Below are 20,237 nucleotides of genomic sequence, written 5' to 3'. Positions count from 1 at the left end.
CATCAGTGAAGATGTCGTATATTTTAGACTTAATTTGTGGCCTTATGCTGATCTTGGTTTCAAATGATGCATGTTTGGGTATAGGAAAACCACTAAGGGACAACCAGGACTCCTGTTCTTATGTTAACATAGGGACATTACTGCAGCACTGGAAGCGGATGTCTGCTCCAGTGATTTGGAGGGACTATGCTCTAAGTGGCATGATTAGCTGGCACACTTAAAGTCATGCTGCTCAGAGAATGACTGACACTGAGGGTACTTAATATTTAACTTTCTCCAAGGTATACCTCTACCACCCCAAAAGCCACACACCTAAAAAGGCAAAAAAGCAATTTTAAGAAGTCTCTCAAGAGTCCTAGATTTCTGCATTAGAAACCTTCAAAAGTACTTTAAATAATCATAGTTTTCAGTCCTTAAGATAAAAAACAAAAACACAAAAAAACATACATCGGAAACATACATTGGCACTAAACCATTTCCCTATGGCTCTTATTTACAATTAAAACAACCTGAATTAAAACAACAACAACAACAACAACAACAGGAAGTGTTACATATGATTCTTTTCTCTCCCATTTTTTTAGCAAATAGTAAGAAAATAATTATTCATAAAATCCAACATCCATAACACCCATCATTTTATATGTCATTATTCCTGAAACATACATTCATGTTTTGTACAGAATGAAAAAACATACAAAAAATATTTTTTTCCCTTTTCCTTTTAGCTTGATACAGATCTTCATAACCCAATGCAAAGCAATGAACAGTATTAACTTTTAGGCCATATAAAAATACTTGTAAAAGGCTATTTATACCACTATGGGAAGATGCATGTTGTGAAGATCCACTTATATGGCATGATAATGCTTTAATTTGTTATCCTTTCTTTACTATGTGTGCATTTGAGGGAAATTCCTGTGGCTTGTTGATCTGCTGCTTACCCTACCAAACTAATCTCTTTCCATATTTCTTCATTGCCACTAACCAGCAAGCCCTAAATCAGCTTATATCAGGGGAGATGGAGGCCTGAAGGCAGCTAATGTTTTTGCCTATATGTCAGATTAACATCCTAAGTACCAAAAATATATGTCAACAAAACTATACATCGTGGTATAAATGTTTCTCATGGATTCAAATTGCTTTGGCAACCTCACATAAGAAAATCAGCGTATTTAAAATTCAATGATATACAACTCTCTAGTAATTTCCCTTGTATAAGTTTATAAAATGGGTAATGCTGTTTTCATTTATATGTTGGCAACAGTAACATACGTTGGCAATAGTAACACGTGTTTCACTAGAATGGATGCAGTAATTTAGTATTTACTTTAATGTGTTACAAATGCTTAAATTAGTCCTGCAAATAACCAACACTATGGCACAGAACAATTTCCAAATTAAAAGCAGGAAAGCCTTCTCTAGGTATTAAACCATTTTTAAAGTAAGCGGTTCAAAATAGAATATGAATATGCAGTATATAGCATTATTTATATTCCTATTTGCCACCTGACTGGTTGGTAGAACTACTGGAGGCTTTTTATAAAAAGGATTTTACATTGCTTGCACTAACATCTAAGGATGGTTTAGAGTGCAATGCAATATTGTTAGCAGTTACTCACATTGTGCTGGGTAATCTGAAACTGTCTGAAACATAGTTTAAAAATGCATTTCAGCCTTTCATTTTGTGTTGAACAGAAACAAACTATTAAAAGCCACTGGATCCTTCAATTATCAATTGATGTAGAACATTTGAACCCACTATCCCGCTTCAATTACAAAGCTGTCAAAAGTAGCAGTTTATCAAGCACTCATTCCAATTTGTGAAAGCAGACAAAAGTGTATTCCTACACCCTGGACAAATGCTCAGTTAGAGACTGAGGGGTGTGTGTGTGTGTGTGTGTGTGTGTTTTAAGAAGCCCATTACACCTCATTCTACTGAAACTACAGTTTGGGTGAAAGGAATTGACACTAGCATTCATTTCTACACTGACTCAAGAAGTTATATTAAAAGGATAATAATGCAATAATTTCAAAACCAGAAATGGAGACTACTGGATTTGCTTTGAAAATAAACAAACAGGCCAGCAGATGAGGTTTTGTTTTTCTGAAAAAAATAAAGTTTCTCTTTCATTTGGTATCATGATGAAGAGCTGCTACAACTTTGCACCACCAATTTCAGGGCATTGGGTACAAACTCTATACAGCAGATTTGCAGCCCCTTCCAGTACATATAGAGGAGAATAAATGTGTGTGGTTTTTTTTTTTTTTAAAAGGAAAGACAAACCTCATATTGTCATCTATAGTCTGCATATTCTGCTTTTTTAAAAAATCAGTAATTATTCAAACCTTTTTAATACAGGGCAGTGTAGGTTTTCATAAAGAAACAATTGAATCCTAAATGCATATTGTGCAAGAAGCTGTCTCAGATCTTCTTCTTCTTCTTCTTTAATAAAAAGAGACAAAAACCTTTACATGACCCTAGAATGAGTTCAGATTCTGTATCAATTAAGTGCCTCCAACTGCATACATGCTAATGACCTCAAAAAAAGAGGCACACAAATAAAAAAGCACAAAAGTACACAGAGATCCCAAACAACATATGGAAAGCATAAATGTTTTGGGAACAAGCTGATGGCATTTTATGCACCTTCCTCCCCTTTTGTCTTGTCTTAACACAGTATAGCACAAACATGACTCAAGAAAGCACAAATGTGGACTCAGGAAATGTAACTGGCAAGCAGATCATGGGGAAAGCTTACCTTGAAGTTTTAAAACAGTTATCAGAACTATCAAAAAGGTATAGCGTACTCAATTACAAAGCTTTTTTTCTCAGTGGAAGGCTAAAAGAAAGAAATTCTAAAACTATCTACTGGCTTTACATTTGATGTTGCAAATATTTTACCAGTTGAAAGGAATGTGTCAGATTTCCCACTTCAATTCATAGCAGTAAACAATTATTACTTATTTAATAGGCTGGGGTGCTCTAGCTACCCATAGTAGCATGCAGGTACTTGTAGAAAGAGAAGGAATGGTATTTCTGTGACCCCCTATCGTATTCTAAGTACCATATTCTAAGCACCAAGGGCCATGCTTTAAAGTGTGAACCTGCTAAAGTAAATGTTACAATGATGATACTTCCCCCTTTAGGGCCAATACAAGTGCCTTGTCATTAAAGACATACACTGTAAGTCTCAAGGCACTTAAGGGGTTAAGACAAAACACATGCATTCATTCCCATTAGGTAATGTCGTCAGATGTTACAAAACACACCAATGTTGTGACATGCTGAGAAACAGAGCTACCAGGTCAAAAATAAATGCCCCTCCTATCCCACCCTAAATAAGATGCTGGTTAAACGGGCCTTTATGCAGCTACTGCCGAGTTAGACGAAAATGTAGCTTTCCACTATTAATCAGGTTAGATCCTTAGAACGGCGCTGGGCAAAATGTGCTGCTTCAGTAGGCAGTGTGTCTAGTAGTAGTAATATTGCTAATGTTTCACCAAAATAAAAAAACAAAACAAAACAGCAAGGATCTTAACACAGCAAAATTTAGCATTGGAAGAAATGGCTTTGTGTGTATTGTTGTTGCTTTTAAAAGACATAGGTGTCAACCAAAGAGTGAAAAGTGTTCCAAGCCTTTTTTTTTTGTAGCAGTTCAAACAAAAAGGGACTGTATGGCACCACAATGATGTCTGGAAAGTCATGGAGTTCCTTAAGTCTGGTTTGTTCGAAGCAAAGCATGAAGAAAGAGTCTTCCAACACAGAAAAATCATAGTGTTTTAGAGACCAATTTTCAGTTTCAACATAAAGTGCAATAGTGCTGAAGTTTTTTCCATGTCCTTTTCATTTCTTCATTGTTTTCAGACACCATTTCTTGCAAGTAATGTTATGGCACACCAGTGTCTTGTATGGATTCTTCTGAAAGGTATCTTTTGTTTTCTATTAATGCAGCGAAGTCGTTAAAGGTCTAACAAGTTCTTCTTCATACACTTTCAAAATAGCCTCACAAACGAATCTGTATTGACTCTAGAAAGAACAGTGCAATAATTTATAAGTCACAGAAAAACAAACTGGAGAAACTAACAATGAACTATCAGCATAAACTTAAAAGACTTGAACAATTTTGTGCTGAAAATACTACAGGATGGATCCAGTGACCAGCATGCTGCAGGAGAGGCTTCAGGGGGTAGGATGGGGGGGGGGGATTAGCTTTCCTCTGTGCTTTGCTCCGACTCCAACCCTGTGGAACAACTGATGGTAAGGCATCCATCAGCAAACAATTGTTAAAAATCTCCCTTTTTCTCCTCTCACCCCTCCTAAATCTGCTCTGGAAAACCTTAGGGGGGCTACGGGGCTAAATTAAAAACTGTTTCCCTCTCCATTTTGCTGATGGAAGTCTTCAGTACTTGAGTGACACTGTTTGATACAACAGTTTAAAAGTTTTCATATACAAATATATAAACTGACATTTCAAGGGCTGAAAATTAAAAACAAAAAACAAAGAATGAATGTGAAATTTATATTTAAGTAGCAGCCTTGAGATTTTCTCCCATTGACATATTCTTTAAATATTGTTCAAGTTGCTCACTCTGATCATTAGAATAAATATGAATTCTAGGTTCTATAACATCCTATATTCTATAATATCCATAGGCTACTTTTTCAGGTTTTTATTAGCATATAATCAGTCTTTAGTGCACCTAGAGGAACAAAGGTCTAAAAAGAAATTTGTGTTCGCACAAGACAATAGCTACGTAATTTCTAATATATAGGGTAAATCTAAATTCACATTTAAAACATGAAACCTAGGACAATGCCACCTTGTGGATAACATGTGGAAGTATGAACATTTACAGGGGAAACGGAAAGATTCAGATTTCAGTTTTAGGATGGCGATAACAAAACACTAAATCACTTTTCCTATGTGTGTTTTAATTTCCTTCTTGAACGTAAAAGCAAACCTTCACTTCATTTCATGATCTCTAAATAAACTTGCGTATGGTTAACTGCTTGTTCTGCATCAAATATGTGCACCTTGATCCAGAAAAAGATATATGTAAGCAGAAACATTCTTGCAAGTACATTTTTCCTACTCCATGCATGGAAGTGTGCTATGAAGAGGGGAGGAAACATCTGGAGTCCACAGATGGTGTTCCTGTACTGTGTGCACAGAAGATGAATAGCATCAGCTCTGACCTTGCTAATCATTTCCTTTGTTGTTTGACAGAGGGAGGGGAAAGCAGGTGTTGGACACCAGACACAACGGCTGGGGTCAGGCTAGCATAAGCCAATACAAGTGAATGTTTTAGCTCCACGCATAGCCCCTTTGCTCCTCTTATAACGCAAATGAATGAGCAATCAACAAAGTCTTACATTAACTATAATTTCTCATTTTGGATAAAATGGGGGGGGGGGGACTATGATATATAGGCTTCAGAAAATGCCAGGATATTAGGCCAACATCAGACTATGGCTTTAACCACGGCTTCCCAGCATGCATGACATGAGAAACTATAATTAATGGAAGAGTTCCTGGTTTGTTTGCTCCCTCATGCAAGGGGGCTATATGCGTAGCTAAAAGTTTTGTATCTTTTTCTCTCATAACTGTCTACCACTACCAGCAACAAACAATATCTGTTTGACAAAGCAGATGCTGCAAGTTACATACAAATCAATACTTACTTTAAATTTTAAATGGGTTCTTTCTTTAAAATTCAGTTAAGTGTCATCTATTTAAAAGTCATTGTTAGGCATCTGTGATACTGGAAGCAGTTTGTTCTAATGTATCAATAACTTACAGGAGTTTGGATCATCATGGCCCTTTGATCTCTCATAGTTCTCACAATATCCAAGGGAAAAACAGGCTGATTGCACTCAATGAGACACATAGCTGTTTCCATAGTGATAAGAACTCCTGTTCGTCCAATCCCGGCACTGTAAAATAAAAAGGACTACTTCTTATCACATTTAATATTTTAAAGCACTTAGGAGACATATATAATTAAGTGGCCTAAGTCAAACTTTTCTGAGTTAGCTGACATATACAGCAGCAGCATTCTCCACTAAATGAACACATTTTTTTCCATAACAAAGATAGTAGATTTAATGAGAAATAATATATATGTACTTATAACTGTCGTTCTTTGGGAAGCAGCCACATCACACAAATAGGTAAATAGCTGGGTCTGAACTTGTTAGGAAACCCTTCAAAGGCAGTGAAGGTATGTTAACTTCAGACTTATGTAGTTTATTTAGGTGTTATGCTTACTAGAACCCATGTGATCCACATGTTTAGAATGTACAGAGTAACAGTATATATTCAAGAGCTCTTAATATTCAAGAAATAGTCAGGAGCTGCTCTTTCTGGCTCCATCCAACATGGTTTGAGTAACAAGGTCTTCCTGAGCTCTGGCGCGCTGCTGCATCCATAATTATCCTTTGGTGCTTAGTTTATCTTTTAGAATTCTATGTAAATTTTTTCTTTTGTGGTAGCAAACACTGAAGACTGGATAAAGAGAAAAATAGGGCATAATTCCCAGGATTATCAGCCCAGATACAGTCAAACCTTGATTGCCGAATATAATCCATTCTGGAAGACTGTTCGACTTCCAAAATGTTCAACAACCAAGGCACAACTTCCAACTGGTTGCAAGAGCTTCTTGCACTCAAGCAGAAGCCACATCGGACGTTCGGCTTCTGAAAATCATTTGAAAACCGGGGCATTTACTTCCTTCCGGGTTTTTGGTGTTCGGGAGCTGAAACGTATGATCACGGAGGTGTTCAGGAACAGTGGTTTGACTGTACCCATTTCCACTCCAGAGCTCAGCAAGAGAATAGATCTTTTGGAATACTAGATGGAATTCAGCATTGCACTAGAATGAATGTTCTGTCTGTACAATCATTCAGCTTCCCCCTTGTGTGTGCTGTTCTGGGAGTTCACTGAATAACCCTAGAGCCAATTTCAGGGGGCATGCAGCGGGGGAGAGCCCCATTGCATTCCGCTGATGGCTCATTAGGTAGATCCCACCCATGATGCTTTATGTGCCAGGTCTCAACTAGATGGCAGTCAGTTATTACTGAATTATCAAATCAAAGCCCATCCACATACACATAGGAAGGGGAGCAAAAGAATATGGACCAGACAATGTGGCATTGATACATTTCAATAAATTTCATTTTTGTAATGAGGCATGACTGATAATTGTTTTTGACCTCAGACCTTGTGATGACACCGAAATCCAAAGCTGAATATGAAAACAGTTAGAACTTCAAACAAGAATTAAATAATTCTAGTCTGGTATCTATGCTTTTGACCTACAGTGTAATGGGAGAACCCACTTATACAGTCTCCAGCAGCTGATGTTTAGTTAATGAAGCTCCTGAAACTGAGCCCTAGCCTATTTACCTGTTCTGAGTGAAAACCACTTGTAGGTGACCAGAAACAGCTTAGAAGCACAACAGCAGCATGGGACAGAACTGCTGTAGCTGCTGTACAGATGAAAAAGCTACAGAAACTGAAGAACTGGCTATTAGGCCAGAAGGAAGAATAAAGAAGCCATGGATGCTGCTGGCAACATGTATTAAACAATACAATGCACAATTACCGGCACTATGTACATTACTAGTAAGGTACCCCTCTTTAAGACAGTTTAGCCATTTCTATTTTAGCCTCATAGTTCACATGCATGGTTAGTACAGCTTCCTAAATTAGTTTCCTATCTAGTTCTGGCACATAAAGACATCATAGCTTTATGAAGCATGAAAACATGTTTCCAGACAATTAGGCAAAGCTATTCTCATTCAAAACCAGAAGGTCAAAAGAACACAGCAAGTAACTGTTTCTTTTAATTTAACAGAAACAAGAATTCAGCTCTATATTTGAAAAGGAAGGTGGCTACAAAATGAAATAAGGTTTTTGGTTGAAATCTTGAGAGGGGAGGCGCAGTGAGTTTTCCCTACAAGCTAAATACCTGCAGTGAACAACAACTGGCTCTTCTCTGCCAGCTCTTTTTTTCCTGATGAGACACACAAAATCCAGGAAGTCACTGGAATCATCAGGAACCCCATGATCAGGCCATGCTATGTACTGGATTTGAGTAAGCTGACGGTCCTCATTTTTCTAGCAAAACAAAATTTGTTCAAATGCAATAGATCATTTCAGTGTTTTCCTATAACAATTTTAATTGTCGAAGTCAACCTATCTCGGTTTCAAGTTTCTACTTTCACGTGTCACAAAATAAATATCTAGATGCTTCATGCCATTTAAACGAAGTGCAAGATCATTAAAAAGTGTCCTGTGGATTTTCAAAAATAGACCCCATGGGCCATATGCTGTGCTGATTTGAGGTTAAAGGTAAGATAATCCTTAAAACAGGTATGGGGGAACCTGTGGTCCTTCAGATGTGGGCAGACTACAATTCCCATAATCTGGGACTGTTAGTGATCATGGCTGGGACTGAGAAGTAGACTCCGACAGCACCTGGGCGATCACAGGTTCCCCACCCCCTTTTAAAGATACAAAACAGGTAAATTTACATATTTTATCTAGCCACTTTATGTAGACGTAAGTGCATACAACATTTTGTGTTTCGCATGCATCTGGCAGAAGTCTGTTTCTCCTGAGGAAAAGCACTAGTCTACCATTTTACCTAATTTCTGCCTTGTATCTTTATTTCCATAGGGGTAGCCATATTAAGTCTGCTGAAGCAAAAACAACAAAGAGTCTCTTACAGGACCTTTAAAGTCTTAAATTTATTACAGCATGAACTAGAGTCCATTTCAACTGATGTGTGAGGTGTTTTCCTGAGCTGCTAGTGTATAACTAGTCACAAGCTAATGGCATAATAAATTTGTTAAGTCTTTGAAATGCCACAAAAATATGTTGCTGTATATGACACAAATAAGTATGTGGAGAATCAACAGATCCACAAGGCAGCTGTGCTAGCTCTGTGAGAAACAACAAAATTGGAATAAAACTTACATTTTTCTTACGTTACAGTTCACAGTGATAAATGTTTAAGCCAGCAGTAGCCAACATGTGTTATTGGACTCCCATCCACCCCAGCCAGCATTTTAGTTTTTTTATGACAGCCTTGCATATCATAAAAAGAGCATCAATTTCATTATCTTAAACAAAATGTATTTACGATAGCTAATTAGCATACAGTCTCATGGATTTCTGCCCACCCCCAAGCTTAATACGTTGGATCAAATGGAATGTAACAAAAGTTTGACCCGGCAACAAAATGTAACAAGGAATAGTGACACAGTGGGCCATTTCTCTAGGGAGTCTAAAAAGAACAATCAAAAGATTAATGTTGCAGTGAACTTTTTGAAGTGAGATGGTTTTAGTTTTAAAGGAATTCACAAAATAACATAAACAGCCAGTGAATGGTCTCTCTCACCTCCAGATGAGACATTGTCATCTCTCTGAAGACATAGGCAGGATTTCCTTCTTCTGAATGACAAGTGATCTGAAAATTCCCATACAAGGAGCTTCCGGTGGGCTCTGGCCAGTACTGATGGCATTTCACCTGTCAACAGGTTTTTGTTTAAAAAATAAAAGTTTCTACTTAGATTCCAAAAGTTGCATTTGGATCAATTTTTGCTACTTCTCATTGTTATCTGAAACATGCAATAAGATGATTTCTTGTACACTGTTTTAAGGAAATAATAAGAGCCCTTTAAAAAAAAATTGTCAAAGAAAGATTTTAGCTAGGATACTTCCTTTGTTTCTATTCATATTTAAACCCGATTCTGACCATGAAAATAGATACTCCATGATTACTATAAAAAGTAGAACCACATAACTTAGCCTGAGAAGACTATGTTTTTTATTTCATTACATTTGCTTATTTTAGTACTTTGCAATGCAGTATGCAAATGCAAGAAATAAAATATATTTACATTTATTCCCACCCCCCCCAAAAATCTTATCTAAACTAGAACTGCTAAAGTAGACTCCCTAACAACACAAGAACAAACAGGGACTCTCTCAGCACATACAACTTTTCTCTTTCCAGTTCACTAGGCTGTTCCTAGTACAGGTTAGTCAATGAATAGTGTTATCCTTTGAAACTAATTGACAATCCTCTTGAACAATATTTAGTTCACATGTTGGTTTAGGAAGTGTGAGTTAGGTTGGTTAAAATATTGGCCACATTAATTTCTTCCTGATGCATTGCATTGGAATTACAAGCTTTTAAGAGTTAAAATTACAGACTGACTTACTCTTCCCCGTTCCACTTGAGTAGTTAGCATTACAACCATAGATGAGCCTTGTTCCCAAATCATCTGCCAAAAATCAGGGCAAGTGTTTGGTAAAGGACCTTGGCAAGCAATGTATTTATTTATTATACTGGAAGAAGGGATTTCCATCTAAAAATAAAATTGCAGAATGTGTTTAGTAACTTCACAACTTTATGTACTCTTGCCTAAATCATATGTAATCTTCAACAGGTGCCTTCTATTTTAACCTTTAAATGCTTGTTGAAAGCTTTTCTGTGCCACAAGGCTTATGATAACGATTAAGGAAACCTATTCTGTAAATAGTCAACTGATGATCTGTGAATTTAGTTTTTTTAATGTGGTTTGTATTGTATTGCAGCATATAGGAATATTTAGAAATAAACAGAAAGCTAGAAATTTGTTTTACTGCATAATTAACTGTCAACTGCTACTCTAAAACAGTTTAACCAAACATCAAGATATTTTCCTCTTTAACCACTATTTTAATTGGAAGTTCATTCAAGGACTTTTTAACACCTGGGGAAGGAATACCCAGAAAAATTATTAACTTTTCTGTTTCCAACAGACATGAGGAACTACGTGAGCAGGATTCTCTCCATCTATGTTACAACTGCATTAACCAACTAGAATATATCTAAGCAATATCAAATGAAATTTTAAAATAAATCTTTGTACGTCTTTAAAATCCAAAGGGCTAATTCTTTCACTGCTGAATCCAAACATGGAATTAACATGAAGAGAAATGGCAATCTCCAACTCACATTTATATAATTTGCATTGATGTAATCATCATTACTCTTTAAAATAACCCGTGTAGCATCATCTGAGAAAAAAACAAAACAAACACTTATGTAAAATTCTCCAAATGGTAACCAATGAAATGCATTAGCTGATATCCATGTAAGCACTTACAAGGCGAAATGTCTCTGTATCTATTTTTGGAAATGTTTTGAGGTAATTTGGCACAAGACATTGTCATCCCAGGCTTCTTCCTGTAAAGTTGCTGAACAGAAACAAAAATGGCAGGTTGTAACAAGCAGAATCTGAGTAATCATGAGACATGGTACAAAAACAAAACAAAACACATTTATCACGAACATATTGTTGTTTCCTGCTTGGAAAAGAGAAGCATCACAGGCATTTTACACTTTTGCAGTTTTTTTTCAGTAAGCTAACTTTACCCCTAAAATGTGCATCAAATAACATGTCTGAAGGCTGACATGTATAGCAACTGCATAATCCTTGCTTTAAGGGAAAAAGCCACGAACAAAAGGCAATGTGGAATCACCTACCTGAAATGACAAGATATATATAGACCTGGTTCACATGGCACAGTAGGCCAAACTGTGGCTTACTGAGACTGTATGAATGGGAGAGGAGTTTGCAGCCACTTTGCTCCTCTTCAGTCCTTTTTACTGCCACACCAATGTTTGGCTTGCTGTGTCTTTCAAACGAAAGAGTACGGTTACCCTATTCTCTGCACCAGCTACAAACTGCAGTTCTTGATTTATATAGTTAACAATCCTGATGCCTAGATTCAGTGGTGTGCTGGATGAAGGACAATAAACTCACTCAATCCGGCAAAACAGAGGCACTGTGGTTGGGAAGTTCCAAAGTCAGGATAATTTGTCAACTGGACAGGGACATGCTCTCCTAAAGCTTCACAGACTGGAGCTGCTCGTGGACACACCTCCTTTGCTAGAGTGACCTCACTAGCTAGGAGTTCCTTTTACCAGTTTGGATTGGTAAAGCAGCTATGGCTGTTTCTGGACTGGGATAGGCTGACCTCCGCACTTAAGTACTGCAATCTGCTCTATGTGACCTATGATTGGGAAGCTACAGTTAATGTAAAATGTAGCGGCTTGACTGCTCACTAGGGTGTAATACTGCCATCCTTTATGCCGTTCCTGATAGAATTGCACTGGCTGCCGGTTAGCTAGTAAAGGTACCCCTGACCGTTAGGTCCAGTTGCAGACAACTCTGGGGTTGCACGCTTATCTTGCTCTATAGGCCGAGGGAGTTGGCGTTTGTCCACAGACAGCTTCCGGGTCATGTGACCAGTATGACTAAGCCGCTTCTGGCGAACCAGAGCAGTGCATGGAAATGCTGTTTACCTTCCCGCTGGAGCGGTGCCTATTTATCTACTTGCACTTTGACATGCTTTCAAACCGATAGGTGGGCAGGAGCTGGGACCGAACAATGGGAGCTCACCCCGTTGTGGGGATTTGAACCGCCGACCTTCTGATCGGCAAGCCCTAGGCTCTGTGGTTTAGACCACAGCGCCACCCGTGTCCCTGCCGGTTAGCTACTGGTGTGCAAAAGGGCCAGGCTACTGAAAATACCACCTGCTCCCCTACATACCCAGTCACTGTATTCTGCAAGAGACAGCATCCTGCATCCTATCAGGGGGTCCATTCTGCACAATATTGAAACTGGACTTTTAGTGAGTTCCTTTTGGAACTCATTCTCATTGTGTATCACACAGATGGATAGCTCAGTTGGTTAGAGCATGGTGCTGATAACGCCAAGGTTGCAGCTGTCCCTGTATCGGACAGCTGCATATTCCTGCATTGCAGGGGGTTGGACTAGATGCTCCTCGGGGTCCCTTCCAACTCTACAACTCTCTGATTTTATGATTCTATGCCCTTAGCTATATTTATTGTCTTTTAAGTTCCCGCTAAAGATGTTTCTCTTTTTACAAACCTTCTAAAACCTATATCCCAGTTGGCAGAGCTGTTTTGAGCTTTGAATTGATTTTATGTAAGTGCTGTTGTTTTAAACTGTTTTTTAAAAAACATTTATAAATATTTTAAATTGTTTTTGTATAACTGCTTTATGTATGTTATTAGCTTGTAAACCGCTTTGGGGAGCCAAATAAATGAATAAATATTAAGTCAAACCTAGATTAACTCTATGTGGCACAGCAGCAAAGTGGCAGTGAGCACCTCTCCAGGAGGCCACACACTTACAGTGTCTCCATAACCCATGGTTTGCTTTATCATGCCATGCAAATGAGACCACAAAAGTGATGGTTCCCTAAGCTGAAAGGAGAATATAAGAAATAGCATATTTCGTCCAAATAATAGCCCACCTAGTCACGAGAACTGTGACAGCACCCAGTACAAGATTCTTCAAAAAAGCATGAAAGATGTTTTCTTCCATTCCACACACAAATTGAAAGTAACACCCTATTTTGTGGGTTTATACAGTCATAGGAAGAAGCCTGAATGAGAGACAGTTGAGTCCCTATGCAGCATAAAGCAGAACATAAACCATATTGTTTATTCCTCTTAATGCCTTCGGGCTAGGGGAGAAGAGAAATGCATTACTAAAGTAATCAAAATGAGCAATATGCTCTGAAGGTAAAGGAATTATATACTCAGTTATATTTCTGAAACAAAAGAACGGCAGCAGCTGGAGAAAAGCAATATACACCCAATTCACTTCCTCTACTTACTTAGCGACAAAAGAAAAAAACTCACCAGCAAAATTAGGAATAAACCGAAAGTCAACAACTACTATTTTCATTTTTGTTTCTTTATAAAATTAGAGTGTAGTGCCTAATCGGTATATGCATGTGTTGATGCAAAAAAGAAAGAATACTTGAAATGAAATTACAGTGGTACCTCTGGTTACGTACTTTATTCGTTCTGGAGGTCCATTCTTAACCTGAAATGGTTCTTAACCTGAAGCACCACTTTAGCTAATGGGGCCTCCCGCTGCTGCTGCGCCGCCGCCACACAATTTCTGTTCTCATCCTGAAGCAAAGTTCTTAACCCGAGGTACTATTTCTGTGTTAGCGGAGTCTGTAACCTGAAGCGTATGTAACCCGAGGTACCACTGTAATTTCCTTAAATCAATTATTTTAATAGATCTACAGAAAATGAAGCTCACTGATGTTGACAACATTCTAGTAATCTTTGCTGAAAGAACTATTGTTCTTTCACACATTTTAGATTAGACAGAAAAATGAGTGGCAGACCAAAATTTGACCTACATTTGTACATATTTCAATCTATCGTGTAATGGCGTGTGTTATGTAATGCCAAATGTTTAATATTTCATTCACAACTGAATGAAAACTGAAAACCTGGCATAGTTTACAAAGAGAGTCAATTAACTAGTTATTTCCATATGGGAACCTTCACCAATCTGGTGCTCTCCAGATTTTCGGACAATATGGCAATGCTGGCTGGGATTAATAGGAGTTGTACTCCAAAACTTCTGGAGGGCATGATGTTGACAAAAAGCTGTCCCTGAGCAAAAGAAAATCATTAGTCTAAAGCAGGCTTCCTCAACCTCGGCCCTCCAGATGTTTTGAGACTACAATTCCCATCATCCCTGACCACTGGTCCTGCTAGCTAGGGATCATGAGTTGTAGGCCAAAAACATCTGGAGGGCCGAGGTTGAGGAAGCCTGGTCTAAAGCAAAGACTTGAACCAGATCTCTCCATTTGCACCTTCCAAGCATATGGTCAGTGCCATCTCTGACCATGCCAACAGTCTATTCATGAGTACTGAGATAGAGCATCATTGCCAAAAGCTATCTAGTGCGTTTGGGATTACAGCTCTGGCTATATGGTTAACACGACACACATTTTAGAAATGGAAGCTGTACGTAATAGTAATTGAGGAGCGTTTTACCCCACATTGGGCCATGATACTGAAGGGAAACAGATGCAATAGCTGACCAGGAAGCACTAAGAAGGAGTTTGTCTATAGCTATTAAGAAAGGCTCAACTTTACTCAGAAAAAACAGATATTAGATAATAACACTGATTTTTAAATGGAGCCCACAAATGTTTATGAGGGAAGGAAGAAAAGAGGCAAGGGAGGAATGCAAACTGTTTGCCATTATACCGCTTGACCTAATCAAAGTAATGTGGATCTAGCTATAGGTTATCTCCTAGCCCCAAGAGTAAAGGATTTTCAGCTGGAAAGCAAACCAAGAAGCACACACTCCCCAGGAAATACATTACTTACATCAAACTGAGCCAGGACAGTTCCCGTGATAAGCCCCTCTGCCAGTTGAAACATCGATTCCCTCAGAGCAATATCATCCTGGTGGGCACCATCTAGTGGGGACTTCTCAGGGATGTACTGGAAGTCTGGCTCACTCTCCAGCTTTTCTTCTACCACATCATAAACAGCTGCAATAAACAAGAAGTAGCATAATTACTGAGGAAGAGAACTATGCAAAACAGCAGACAGCTGCTTCATCCATTAATTTACATTAATATTAATAAATTAATAATAATAATTTTATTATCCATACCCCACCCATCTGGCTGGGTTTCCCCAGTCACTCTGGGTGGCTTACAGCACATATAAAAAATTGTAAAACATCAGACATAAAAAATTTCCTTATACAGGGCTGCCTTCAGATGTCTTCTAAAAGTCACATAGTTGTTCATTTCCTTGACACCTGATGGGAGGGTGTTCCACAGGGTGGGTGCCACTACCGAGAAGGCCCTTGGAGCTAGATCTCAGTGTCCAGGCTAAATGATGAGAGTGGAGATGCTCCTTCAGGTATACAGAGCCAAGACAGTTTGGGGCTTTAAAGATCAGCAGCAGCACTTTGAATTGTGCTCAGAAACATACTGGGGGCCAATGCAGGTCTTTCAGGACCAGTGTTATATAGTCTTGGCAGCCACTCCCTGTCACCAGTCTAGCTGCCGCATTCTGGATTAGTTGTAGTTTCCAAGTCACCTTCAAAGGTAGCCCCAGGTAGTATGCACTGCATTAGTCCAAGCAGGAGATAACCAGAGCATGCACCAGTATGCCAGTGCCAGACAGTATTTGCCAGATGAAGCTGGTAGACAGCTGCCCTGGACACAGAATTGACCTGTGCCTCCATAGACAGCTTAGAGTAAAAAATGACTCCAAGGCTGCACACCTGGTCATTCAGGGGCACAGTTGCCCCCATTCAGGACCAGGGAGAGCACATTAAAGAAACACACATGCATGGATCTTTTCTGCATGATGAGGTGTGCTTGAGTGCAAAAATTCCAAGCAACTGATCTAGGTGGTTGCTTTCTTCTCCCACTACTGTGCAATCACATCATGACGAAGGAACTCCTGTCAAAACACCCTGCACCAGAGAGAGAAAACCCCAAGCTAACTAGAATTTTAACAAGAGGTTTATTGATACAAATGTATTAGATTGAATTTATGTAATATCAATCCACACATTTAATTCAATAAAAAAAACTCTGGTATCCTTCTCCTTTGTACCTGGAAAACGTTTGGCTTTACATTTTATTATCCAGTGGTGTGATTGTTAATTTTTACTAGAATGCATGCTGTTATCACTTAACAACCACCCTGCATTCATTTCTTGCCTGGAAACAACATGTGTTATATACATAAATGCCAGACATTATTTGCCAAATACAAACATATTTTATTAGTAATGCTTGTAACTAAAATAAATCTGCAAAAAAATTGGAGGAATAATAATAATAATAATAATTTATTATTTATACCCCGCCCATCTGGCTGGGCCTCCCCAGCCACTCTGGGCGGCTTCCATAAAAACCAAAAATATCACACGTTAAAAACTTCCCTGAACAGGGCTGCCTTAAGATGTCTTCTGAATGTCAGGTAGTTGTTTATCGCTTTGACATCTGCTGGAAGGGCGTTCCACAGGGCTGGCGCCACTACCGAGAAGGCCTTCTGCCTGGTTCCCTGTAGCTTTGCTTCTCGCAATGAGGGAACCGCCAGAAGGCCCTCGGCGCTGGACCTCAGCGTCCGGGCAGAATGATGGGGGTGGAGACGCTCCTTCAGGTATACTGGACCGAGGCCGTTTAGGGCTTTAAAGGTCAGCACCAACACTTTGAATTGTGCTCGGAAACGTACTGGGAGCCAATGTAGGAAATCATGGCTGTCTACTAAATTCTCAGTTTCAAGGTCTTTTATTTAAACTAATATGACAATCAACACAGAGAGCCCATCAGCTTGGCAAGTTAAATCAAAACACCTACTTTCTGGGACTAGGATGCAATAAAGGTGAACTAAAAAAAAATGATCTTTTAAAAAAATGAATAAATGAAGGTTTTTATGCCAGTTTCAACTGTTCTGCTTAAGAACTTTTATTTATCCTATTTCTTTGCTACATGGTTCTTATGTTCCACTTGCACAGTGACCTGTGCAAATACCTCCATGATAAATGTTTACTGACAGCATGCAAAAACAGATAGTGTTGGAGCCTGAGCACCATCCCACAGAAGTAGCTGAAAGATTACTTTTCCACCTCATCCTTTCCAAGCAGCCCTCCAAAAAGTCTCTTCTAAGGTTCAGCGAAAATCCCTGAAAATCAGGCAGAGGCGTCTTCCATAAATGTAGAACACACCTCAGTGTCTGATTTTTGGCAGCTTTCATGAGCTTTTCCTCAGTTTCTTGCACCACATTCCATAGAACAAGGTTTCCCAACCCTCAGGAGAGGCTTGTAAGAAAGCTACAACTGTGACACCTACAGCCAGATCCAATTCATCATTTCCTTGTTAGTGTAAGTCCCACCAAGTTAAATGAGACCAATTCCCCCAAAGAAGTGTGCCTAGGACTGCTAGTTTTAGAACACGAGTTAATGAACAGAGACCAAGATACTATATAAAAAGGCATGCTTTAAAAAGTTTTGCCCACGATAGAAAAATTAAGGACTACAAACTTTGGTAAGAATAATTCCAAGTTGATAAGACAAGCAAAAATATGTTGAAGATTATATTGCTATAAAAACATTACAGCAAAAAATTCTATAAATACATCAGAAGCAGGAAATGAGCAAGAGAGGAAGTCAGACCATTAGATGACAATGTGTGAAATGATTTATTATGGAGAGAACAGAAAAACTGCAGAGACGCTAAATGAACTTTATGCTGATCTTCACTGTGAATAAGTTAAGACAGACACACCCAAATGATTTTTTTTGGTAGGGGAGGGAATTTGAAGAACTAAGTCAAATACAAGGTGACTCTAGGTGATAACTGAATACTTAAAAACCAACCTGTCTCTGAGTGTGGGTGACAAGAATTCAAGGGTTCTCTAGAACCTGAATGGGGAAAATATGCTACTCACTAAAATCAGTAACTACGCCAGAAATCTGAAACCCAGGAAATTACAGGTTCACTAGTTTAATCTGTCCCACATAAATTGGTGGACAACATTGTTAAGAGTTCACATGATTAAGACATACAGAACTAAGGTTGCTAATTGAGAATACCTCTGACAACTACAAAAGACTTCTCTTACTACACCAAGCTTTTCAAAATGTTCTGAGTGTATCAAACAAATATTAGACAGGCAGACATTATATATTTGGACCTCCAAACAGTTGTTTTTTTAAGTTGCTCACCAAAGGGCCCTGAGTAAACGACTATGTCGTAGGATACGAGAATTCCTCTTAGGAATCTAACTGGTTGAAGAGCTACAAGCAAAATTCAGGAATTTTCACAATATAGTGGTACCTCGGCTTAAGAACAGTCCTGTTTATGAACAATTCGGTTTACGAACTCTGCAAAACCGGAAGTAGTGTCCCAGTTTGAGAAATTTACCTTGGTCTAAGAATGGAATCCGAATGGTGGAAGGGCACCGACGGTGGGAGGCCTCATTAGGGAAAGCGCACCTCAGTTTAAGAATGGTTTTGGTTTAAGAACGGACTTCCAGAACAGATTAAGTTGGTAAACCGAGGTATCACGGTAGAGGGAAATGGGGGTTCCCTGAAAAGTGATTTGAAGACAGGATGGCCAAGTACGAAAATGACACCAAGGTATTAGTGCTGCTGAAAACCCAGGTGGAGTTACTCCAGTAGAATCTCTACAGAGTAGTTAAATAGGCAACAAAATAGCAAATCAGATTCAATGTAGGTTAAGAGTAGAAAGATAAACAAGGGGGGAGGTCAGGAGAAACACTAGTTTCATATACACAGGTGGAGTCTGAATTAGTAGTGACTAACGAGAAAATGATGACTGAAATAAATTGGCAAAGGAAAGAAATTAAGAAAGAATGAAAGTAAGTCCACTAGTATCCTAAATCCATGGTGTGCTTGAATTTGAAATTTTGTGTTCTGGCCATCCAATTAAAATAAAAACTAATTATCTGAGTAAGAAAAGAAACAGAAAAGGGAACTCAACTGATCAATGATGTTGAAACAATTTCCCTATGAGGAAAAGCTAAAATGTTTGGCTTTCTTAGCTTAGGAAAAAGGTGAGTAACAAAATACATGACAAGACACATATAATACCCTGAATAGCACAGAGAAAGCAGACAGAAAAATATTACTTCCTCTTTCGTAATACTGGAATTTAAGGTCAGCCAATGAAATTCCATATGGTATATGAGGCTATGTCACTTGTGTACCCCTGTTATACCTAACAAGAGTGATAAGGGCATTGGGGAAGGGAAGCAATGAAATGTATGGCACACCTGGAAGTGAGGAAATAATTACTGGATTCTTGTTGTTAGTACAGGGAAACTTTGTATTTTATCACTGACTGCATTTTAAAATCTCATTACCACTCAATGCTCACCTTACAATCTTCTTCTTAACGTACATGTTAACTAAGATTGCACTTCATGCATCTGATGAAGTGGGCTTGAGTCCACAAAAGCTTGTGTCATACAATGTTTGTTAAAAGATGCCAAAAGATGCTTTGACTGCTTTCATTTAACACGACCCTCTCTATGGTATTTTACACAGTTGTAGAAAATGCATAGCCAATATAAGGATAGTAGGAGACGCAACAAACGCCCTGAAAAGAACATGGTAAAACAGCAAAAAGGAAGCATGCTTTCCACTGATAAAATTACTCACCATTGGGTCGAACTAGGAGCACAAGCTCCCCTGAGTGCCGCTCACAGCTAGCTTTAATAAACATAACAACTTGATCATGGGTATGTTCTGATATATCCCTGCCATTGATCAGTACAACCTGATCTCCTTCATTCAAACGAGGAACACAAACATCTGCCTGCAACATGAAACAAGTGTT

At 38.6% G+C, this 20,237-nt stretch overlaps 1 protein-coding gene across 3 annotated transcripts in view; it reads right to left on the bottom strand.

Moving 5' to 3' along the window:
• Positions 1-348: 348 nt before the first annotated feature.
• The window catches only part of PTPN4 (protein tyrosine phosphatase non-receptor type 4), an 85,309-nt gene continuing 65,420 nt past the window's right edge, over positions 349-20,237 (bottom strand). For all 3 annotated transcript variants that reach the window (XM_053403019.1, XM_053403037.1, XM_053403027.1), the window contains 9 exons: positions 20,060-20,216; positions 15,235-15,401; positions 11,165-11,255; positions 11,014-11,075; positions 10,235-10,381; positions 9,409-9,537; positions 7,975-8,123; positions 5,803-5,938; positions 349-4,030 (listed from right to left, as the gene is read on the bottom strand). In XM_053403019.1, coding sequence (XP_053258994.1) covers positions 3,947-4,030; positions 5,803-5,938; positions 7,975-8,123; positions 9,409-9,537; positions 10,235-10,381; positions 11,014-11,075; positions 11,165-11,255; positions 15,235-15,401; positions 20,060-20,216 — 1,122 coding nt within the window. In that variant the 3' untranslated portion in view covers positions 349-3,946. The remainder of the gene's footprint in view (positions 4,031-5,802; positions 5,939-7,974; positions 8,124-9,408; positions 9,538-10,234; positions 10,382-11,013; positions 11,076-11,164; positions 11,256-15,234; positions 15,402-20,059; positions 20,217-20,237) is intronic.

Source organism: Podarcis raffonei, chromosome 1 (genome assembly GCF_027172205.1).
Source record: "Podarcis raffonei isolate rPodRaf1 chromosome 1, rPodRaf1.pri, whole genome shotgun sequence".
Lineage (NCBI taxonomy): Eukaryota > Metazoa > Chordata > Lepidosauria > Squamata > Lacertidae > Podarcis > Podarcis raffonei.
This window is presented reverse-complemented; position numbering and strand designations above follow the sequence as displayed.